Genomic DNA, 9,543 nt, shown 5'->3' with positions numbered 1-9,543 from the left:
TCATTTCTGTCCACTTCCCCCCCCCCCAATATTTTATGGTTTATATATATATTTTTTAAATCTTTTACTCTGATCACTACGTGGGATTTCAGTCCATGTCCCCTCAGTCTTTGACATAGTTGCACACATGTCTCTGCATGGGAGGGAAACTTGGACTGTGCGTTGAAAAACTCTTGAAATGTATCATTGTTTAATATTGAATGCCTTTGCACATCGTCATCATCATCTCTTGTATGACTGGCTGAGTTGCGGTGATCTCGTACTGACTGCTGATACAACAGAAATACTACCACACTTATACACACACACACACACCAACACACACAGGGGGCCAGCAAGAAAAACGTGTCCCCTTTAATCATGATTGCCCATGTTTTAGTCTAGAGCCATATATATATATATATAAATATATATATGAACGTATATTTTTCATGCTATATTTTATATTAAGCTGTAGTTTTTGTTTGTGAGATATTTATATATTTGTTGGCCTAAATGGGCTTCAGGCCATGACCTCTGTTCACCAAGTCCTTGCTCACCTCTTAAGTCTCGGCACCTGATGTACTTGCAGTTGTTCGAATGTTTTGAGGTTACGGTGTGGTGTTACTATGTAGTCATATTGTACATATTAACGATCCTGCTCGTATCCATGGGAAGATGGGAATGACAACGTGTCTCCTTTGATCTTAGTTGCACTATTTTTCAAAACACCTGCTGGATGACGTAGGATCTGCAGTATTTACTGCACTCTCCCAAAGGTCTTAGCTCAAGTACATTGGGTGCAGGATTGGAGTTGGCATATGGAAATATGGGTGGGGGTATGGACTGAAGCACACTTGGGCTTAACACTACAGTCATCTCAAAAGATCACGAGGAGGGGGGGGTCTTAAAAACGCACATGGCCCAGTCCTCCTCTGAGTTAGTGGACACTACATAGGGTGCCTCTAGTGTGAATGTTTAATGCTTGTGTCAGTTTTGTCACACTTTGCAGACTTTATATGCCTTCATTCTGTTCAGAATTTAGCACATAGACAACATCAGACACTCACCCTTATCGGTTGGACCAAGCCATGCACAGGTACAAACATTGACTCTTCAGCCAGACTTTAACACACACACACACACACATACATCAGATTCTCAGCCGTGACAGTGCACTGTAGCCTGTGCTGTCGCATTCCTGTGTGTCTTCACAGCTCGACAGTTTGGGAGATGGGAGAGTTATCTTTTAACAGAAGACAATTAAGAACTGTAAAGTAGGGAAAACAACGACTTAAAAAGGTCAATCGTAATGGAAACTCATAAGCTGTACATTTGTAATAAAATAATAAAACAATTTAATTGTCCAGGGTTTGCCTGCATTTCTTTTTCTTACTGCAAAAGTACATTTGAGATCATTCAGCAAAAACTTTTCACTCTGCCTTCCATTGTGCTCTGGATCATCACAGTTCAACTCACGTTCTCTTCTCCTCCTCCTTCAAAAAGACCGGATCATTTTGTTTCCCCCCCCCACACACATCCATTACTGATCTGGATGTTCTAACTTTACAGTTTTAATTTTAATCAAAGTACCTGTAGACTCACTCTTTACAAATCACACAATCACATCTCCAGAATGCAGCTATTCACATGTTTGTATGACAACACAAACATAGCGTTGCTTACAACAGCAACTTACATTTCGCATATCAAACCTTTACAGTTAAAAAACATTTCTGTAAAACTAATTATGAAAACATTTTTAAAGCTTAAGAGTTTCGGGAACTATTTGGGGAATGGCTGGTTATAAGTTAACCGTTCTTTTGGATAAAACATTTTTGTCCTTTCAATTAAAAAATATTCACATGTTAAAAATATGACATGGTGGGTCCTCTGTCAAATTCCTATGAGCCTGTTCATTGTGGTTGTAGGGCTGTTATAGTGTGTGTAATTTACAACATTTAGGTTCTCTCAGATAAACTGCACACCGTAGGTGTAAGACAGCTACATGTAAGACGAGTCCAACATACATAACACACCCTTTTTCTTTTCCTTCAGGTCCCCTCTTCCCAAACAGTGTTGGGGGTGTTTCTTTCAGTTCTACGGACATTCATCTGAGCTGGAGGAGCTCGGCAGGAGAACGCATTCTTGCCTTCTGCCCCTTTTCCGCCTTCTCTTTGCAATTCGCAACCTTCTACGGATCACATCTGGAAGAAAAAACATAACAGGAATAAGCTTGGCTTGTAAGCTCCACCTAAAAGAGAATGTGTATCTTTCAGAAAAATTCTAATTTAATTAGGGCATAACAGCTCTATTCTTCATCCCTGATGACGTTACCTGCAACGCTGTCATAGTCGTCGCTTGGGTTGTGCCAGTAAAGGCTCGGCGTGATCCTCCAGTGGCGGTACAGACGAGTGTGAAGCACTGACAGAGTCAGGAGAACCAGCAGGAAGCCTAGTGCCGCTGCTGCCCACGCCGCTTCGTCCGTCCTCGGGGTCCTTTGCAGCTCTCTATATACAACAGCAGCAGCAGCTTGGGCCTCTGATCCCGAGGCCTTGACACAGTCACAGTGTTCACCTGGTGCGCAGCTGTTGCAGTCACGGCTGATAGGCTGGCTGTGGCTGGCTGTCTGTGGATGCTGTTGTGCCTGAGCCTCTGACTGGGGTTTAGGCACAGAGTCGGAGCCAGTGCTTTCACTTTTTTGGTGAGATCCTGGGGCGCATTGGATCTGCGTATGCTCCAGCTCTCTCTCCTTTACATCTACCACTTCATTATCCTCCATGTTGCCGTCAGATGAGTCGAAGATTTTCTCTTTAGACTTGTCCACTTTGGTATTGTGTTTAATAGAGTCTGTTTCCTTGAGAATCAGGGCTTCAGGCCTGTCGGTAAAGGTGCGTTTACTGCTCACACCATGTGCAGAAACAGGAGAGTGGTTCAGTTTTCTGAGGCCTTTCTGAGCTTCTGTCTCAGAGATATTTAAGGCCAAGGGAGCTGTGAGCCTGGGTTTAGAGGCTTGAGTTGGAACCTGAGGAGCTTCTCTGGAGCTAGAAAGATCAAAGGGTTTCCTCTGATCTGCTGATGATCCAAGCGTGCTGCTGTTATTCTGACCATCTCCTGACCGCTGAGGAACAGTTCTGGAGACATTTGCCATAGTGTTATTGCTCTCATTGCTGTCAACAACTTTCAGGGCAGCTCTCATCTGCCTGGTTTTGCTTCCCACTTTTGTTTGTTTTGAGCGTTCGGTCTTCACGCTGTGCTCTAGTTCAGCCTCTGTAGCTCCGCTTAACAGAGAATAGATGGTCCGCTCACAACACTGCCTCAGGGAATCCTGCAATGTTAGTTATATCAGACAACTGAAATTACTCATTTATTTACTAGTCTGTACGTTAAAAAACATCACACAACTCAACAAAGCTAGCTCAATCCTGAGTCATGTTTCCTAACCTTCATTTTTGTTGTTTGTTCTAGCTGATGCAGCTCTGCTGACCAGGTCAGCAGCAGGGCATACTTCCTCATCTGCGTCACACCATCAGACTCTTTTCTTGAAGTCTGACCTCTGTGATTGACCTCCAGCCAATCACAGAGGTCTAAAGACGCGGCGGTGGACAGCTCCAAGGTGCGACCCCAGGACACAAAAGCTACAGGCTGAGCACATAGCAGAGAAACACATTCGGTAAATTTCCTTTCTCCCAGAGGCTAAAAACTTATCTTGTACTTCATGATGCCATGAAGTACAAGACCATCTGCCTGAGTGCTCTTAAAAAGGCCCTTTTTAACGAATAACTGACAGTTCAATGACAGGACAACACCCTCAACAGTCTTCTTAAAGCAAACAATGCTTTTGCATCTTGTCTCTCTCCGAGATCCTGAGTTCCAATCTGAAATGGTATTAAATCTAACAAGCATCCGTGTTTAACATCCCAGAAATCCAACAAATTCTGATGAAAACAAAGGTTGATGAAAGTGTTTCTTACCATGTGTTTATTGAGCTGTGGGTGTGGGGTCAAGATGTAGGACTGCAGACAGGAGCGAGCCAAGTCGGACAGGATCTGACGCTCGCGAGGTGGTGCACACGGATGGTAGAGCAAAACCGCCGCTCCACGCTACAAAACACAGAACACCGCACGTGTGACCAGAATCTCCCCATTATCCACCATTACTGCAGCATTCTAAGATTAATTAACATCTATGTTCTCAAGTGCTTATAACAACATAAACATTGTATCAACATAACATTTTCTGATTAGTCCTTCTAATGTTGCTTTAAAAAAAAAAAAACTATTCCTATTGGTCGATGTTCTCTCTGTGGAGAACGATAGCTGAGAACTAGCTGTGATCCACATTATATGCTGGCATATTACTGCAGGAGGCCAAATCTGTGACTTTCAAGGAAAATTCATAGTCTGTGTCAACCCTCCTACCAAGGGTCCAAACACATAGAAAATAACTGCTGGTACACTTGCCTGGTTTACTCTTAAGCTGCACTTAAAACTACACACCGTGTCTCGACTGCAGTTTGATATGAACATGAGTTTCAGCTTGGAATCTTATAAAGGCTAATTTGTAACTCAAGAATTAGGTGTGTGTTCTACTGTCAACGCCCGATTCCTCTGTGCTTTTATCTACTGTATTCGGATTTTACAAGCGTTCCTTCCTAAAGCAGAAACCAAAAACAGGTAGGCGACTGACCTTCCCACTACACATTTTTACTTGTCACCATAGAGAAGGCACAGGTGTAATAATGGTGGCTGCCTTCCTTTTAGGAGAGGCCACCTGTTTGGTGCGGGCCGTACAAACTATACACATTTTCCATACTGTTACAATTAAAAATGTTTGCTGTGATTAAAAAAGTTAAATAAGTAAATGCTGAAACGTGCTTGTTTTGTTAATGGGTGATTTTAAATTGGCCATAGTTATGAATGTATAATACCCTAACCTAGATTAAGAAAAGGATGGATCGAGGAACGAAAAACAAAGAAATACTCCAGTCCTGCTATTGTTATTCATGGTATGGCTATAAATGCTTCATGACAAAATGACAGTTTCCCTCTATTAAATGCGAAGAGTTTTGATCCTGAGCCAAAGATCACCATCCCCACAGTCAAGCACAGAGGTGGAAACTTTATGCTTTGGGACTGTTTTTCTGCTAAAGGTACAGGATGCCTTCGCCACATTGACAGGTCAAAACACTTTATCTAAAAACTCTGCATTTTCTCTCATTTTACAGTTAGCTCCTCCCTTGTAGAAAATGCTGTTCTGCTACCAGTATGTGTGTCCAGGTTTTTTTATTGCTGTCAGCAATCCCCCCTTTTTTAATGTTAATACACACAGGGCAAGAATTAAAAACACAAAAAGAACGCACACTGTATAACACTACGAGTGCACTGTCACGGTGATGATGATTAACCATAGGGAGGTGTGTTTAGGGTGGTTTTTATTTAGCAGTATAAAGTTACTCTGTTAGTTGTTAAACGCTAGTATTTGTATAGCTGTGAGTTATGGAGTACTGTGTGCTTTAATGAACTTTAATGCACAAAACAGTGATACCCATAATTTTGTTGTAGTTCAGTGAGGTGAGAATAAAGGTTTCCTAACTGTTGGTTCTAAGTGATCCGCTGCTTGTTGTTAAAACAGTTTTGCAAACTAACTGAAAATGCGCCCCCCAAATTAACAGGTTGTTACTATAAGCTTAAACGCAATACACTAGCGGAGGGGGAAAAAAAAGTAAGTCAATCAATAAAGTATGGCCTCAAGGTGGATGTGACTGAGTGCTGAAAAACACATGTCCTGAAAGTACTGCAAAAAGGCTCAGTTTACACAGAATACACATGATGCACATATCTCTCCGATGAACAGACAAACTGATGTTTCAGAAGATACAAAGGCAGAGGCAGCAGCAAACCATGTGCAATAGTGCAACTAACCTGCAAGTTATTGAGCCACCGCTGAGGAGGACAGTACAAGTACTCTCCGCTCTCTGCTCCTATTGGTCTGTATGCTCCACTGCAACACAAACACCGACACAGAAACACAGGTTAATGTCTTCAAAAGCCTTAACCCTTTCACGCATAGTTGTCACTAGTGGACACCTTTCAAAGGCTGTTTACTTGTATTTGTGTCAGTGTTGATGGTATAATTGCACATAAACCACTACATTGGACACTGATGTGTCACTCCATACCCTGCCACCCACTGGTCGTTTAATGTTACTATATATGTATGACATGTTTTATTGTAATTATTGTTATTTAACCCTGTCATGCATGAATTATGACAACCTCAATCAGGATTTTTTTCTTCAATATTTTTCTTGATCTTTTCATGCCTACAGATGAAAAAATACAGTGTTGGAACAAGAGAGCCAACACACTGATGTTCAGTTGAAAAATCTATAGCAACTGTGTGATGCTATCATGTCTATATGGACCAAATACTGAGGAACGTGTGCAGCACCTTGTTGAATCTACACCATTCTAGAGAATTAAGGTAGTTCTGAAGCCAAAAGAGGTCAAACTCGGTATTACCAATGTGTACCACATAAAGTGACCAGTGTGTTGCTTGCTTTAATGTAGTAAAACAATGCTTTTTGTAACAATACTAAGCTTGTGTATCTGTCAGCTCTTTGTAAAAACAGAAATAATTGTATGGCCATCCAGTAAGGTATTCTGCAGCTCTAGTGAACTTACTCATCAACCTGTACACTCACCTGTTAGGAATGCGGTGATAGTAGGAGATAGATTTATCCATGCATATCTGCCTAGCTGGCTGAAATGAAAACATCAAGCACACAAGACAAACACTTAGTTAGCTTCTAGTAAATTTCACACAAATTACTTTTACTAAGCAAAAAAGCTGGTTTGGTTAACTCAAACTGAATCTTGTTGCAACTAACACACTTGCTTGGTAAAGCTTTTGAGCTAATACATGTACTGGTTTCAAATGTCAGCTGCGAGAGGCTTCAGCTCCCTCAGGACAGTACATGAGGAAAAAATGGTTAAGAAAATAAAAGAATGAATTGGGTTCAAATTTAGTGAACTGTGAATGGGACTTGTTTGAAGTGTTATCCAGTTGCACTTTGATTTTAGGAGATAACCAAGTCATGCTTTATGTTTAGAGGGCCAAAGGTTGCGTAAAAAGTCCAGATATGAGATTCTTAAGTAAACTGCCTGGTGTTTACTCACCTCAGGATTGTACGCTGTGTCAATACTCGGAAGTCTCTGAAAAGAGGAATTAGAAGGAACACTTGTAATCTGGGAACAAAGCAACCCCAACAACTAACTACACACTGTTACATATGTAACAGTGTGAAGCCGCAAGGTGATTCGAAGTGGGTCGAATTTGCTCATTTGCACACACAGCTCATTTGCTGTGTGTGCAGGGTTTATCACAACAGTCTCATTCATATGATTGTTTGCATTTCCTGGCAACCGGTGTAAGTGCACCACACCCCTCCCATATGAGCCACAGTGATTATGGTGGTAATTTGTTAGACTAAGGTGTATGAATTTCCATGTTTACCTGAGTAAACTCTGGCCATGCAGACGCAGCACAGTCCCAATAAACAGCATCCGCAGGCAGGTCCCTCTCCAAAGAGAGCTATCTCACACACACACACACACACACACACACACACACACACACACACACACACACACACACGTAAAATAAGTGCATTTTAATCACCAATACTAGGTTATAAACCATATGACTTAAAACATGGATTTTATTTACACCAGCAGACACACACAGGTAGTGAGACTGTTACCTTTCCATTATCACATCCTTGCCCCAGAGATCCGAAGACATGGCACCGACCCACACTGACCCACAGCACTGCCAGCACAGTCACCGTCAGCGGAGCGGACGTCGCTTCTCTCGGCATGACGACGACCAATCAGTCGAGTTTAGCTAGAAGTCATAGCGCACCGTAGGTCCTCCACGTACAGAGTGGCCGAAGAAGTGACCCTTTAAAATGCCCCAAAACAGAAAATGTGTTGGGTACAGAAACATGACCAAAGAGCGGTAAGACGTGCGGATGAGGGTCAACAAAGTAACCGTCCCTCTGTGCCGGCTTTCCGCTAGCAAACGAGCGTTAGCTAGCTCCTCTACATTATGAAGTTAAACTAGACTGACAAACTCGTGATTTAAAACACAAAAAACGTAAATAAAAGAAAGCGTATTTCTATCCTTCGCCAGAGTTTGGTATACAACCTAAGATACAGCTACACGCCGTAACTTCTTCCGGATAAATTTCAAAATAAACCTGCTGTCTTCCGTTGACCGTTGACCTTACCTAAAGTTGCTTCTCTTTCCACATATTAGTTGTATTCAAGAGGAATTAAAAATAAATAAATAAATAAATAAATAAATAAATGTATATATATATATATATATATATATATATATATATATATATATATATATATATATATATATATATATATATATATATATATATATATATATATTTAAAATGCATTTTGATTATTATTTTTTAATCTTCAAGTGGTATTGTGGGACTTCATTTCGCTCTTATTTAAGCCCCCATTTCCGGATCTCAAGCCTGTAGCCTTTTTAGCTAACTTCACTGACCAGTTGTACTACGGAAGCGACGAAGAAACAGATTCAGAGGTATCAAACACGCGGCTCGGGGACCAGTGAAAGGGCCTGTGTTGTCCCGCTGACTAACTGCAAAGTGTGAAAATTGCAGTAAAGTCCTTACAGTTCTCTGAGCCACGTCTCACTTTATTGGTTTATTGAAGATGTGCAAATATGCATGGAAAAAAGTATATAAGGCAAAAAGACTTTGTATGATAATAACATATATGAAAGTCAATATTTAAGATGAACACTTTTATTCTTTACAACAGCCTGAACTCTCTTAGCCAAGCTTTCTTGTCATTTCTTACATTGCCTATTCTTCTCCGGGCCTCTTGAAGGGCATTAAATGCTCAGGTACATTTTTTATGCTTGAATAATTCACAGCTCAGCGTTAAGTGGGTTTAAAAAGAAACTTCTAAAAAGGGTCTGTACAAGAACTGGACTGAAAATGGGTGGGAAAAAACCTTTGAAAGACTTTCGGAAAGCACTATTGCATTTTACTGCATTCTAGCATTTGGCAAAACTTTGAATGGGGCAAATTGCATTTGGACTCATGGTTTTAGTTTTTCTAAGCATTTAAACATCTTCAGAATGCACTTTGTTGCACTTTAATAAAATTTTAATAACACAAATCCTTCCTTTTTAAATAAAGTTTCTCAGTTTATTTTTATTTTTCTCACTCCAGATCAAAAAGATTGTATGTGGCCCAGGAACACCCCTGCTTAGCAGAATGTTGTGGTTTTAAGTTAACCATGATCCTCCTCTAGGAGGCGACATAGCAGCAACATGATTAAATCACTTCTCTCTCTCTTTCTATTTTTTCCTTTAATGCTCCACATTAAAGGCAAAGAGCTTTATTCCCCTAAACCTATTCCTACATTTTGGAATCATGGATAGTTACATTTATTTATTTATTTTTGATAATTCCCTGCTTTGACTTGCTAGAGCAATGGTAATCCTCCT

The 9,543-nt window shown here is 40.8% G+C and overlaps 1 protein-coding gene across 1 annotated transcript; it reads right to left on the bottom strand.

Moving 5' to 3' along the window:
* Window positions 1–1,537: 1,537 nt before the first annotated feature.
* On the bottom strand, window positions 1,538–8,213 carry tp53i13 (tumor protein p53 inducible protein 13). Its single transcript, XM_085380838.1, has 9 exons — window positions 7,745–8,213; window positions 7,498–7,575; window positions 7,161–7,196; window positions 6,686–6,744; window positions 5,904–5,982; window positions 3,954–4,082; window positions 3,424–3,624; window positions 2,317–3,307; window positions 1,538–2,186 (listed from the first exon to the last, which is right to left on the bottom strand). Exons 1-9 carry the CDS (start codon window positions 7,859–7,861, stop codon window positions 2,080–2,082), a joined length of 1,797 nt encoding a protein of 598 aa, XP_085236964.1. The 5' UTR covers window positions 7,862–8,213; the 3' UTR covers window positions 1,538–2,079.
* Window positions 8,214–9,543: the final 1,330 nt, after the last annotated feature.

This window comes from Rhamphochromis longiceps, linkage group LG14, assembly GCF_057381845.1.
Source record: "Rhamphochromis longiceps isolate RC_006_pf linkage group LG14, R_longiceps_female_GT1.1, whole genome shotgun sequence".
Lineage (NCBI taxonomy): Eukaryota > Metazoa > Chordata > Actinopteri > Cichliformes > Cichlidae > Rhamphochromis > Rhamphochromis longiceps.
The sequence above is the reverse complement of the archived record's forward strand: the minus strand, read 5'-3'. Positions and strand labels throughout refer to the sequence as shown.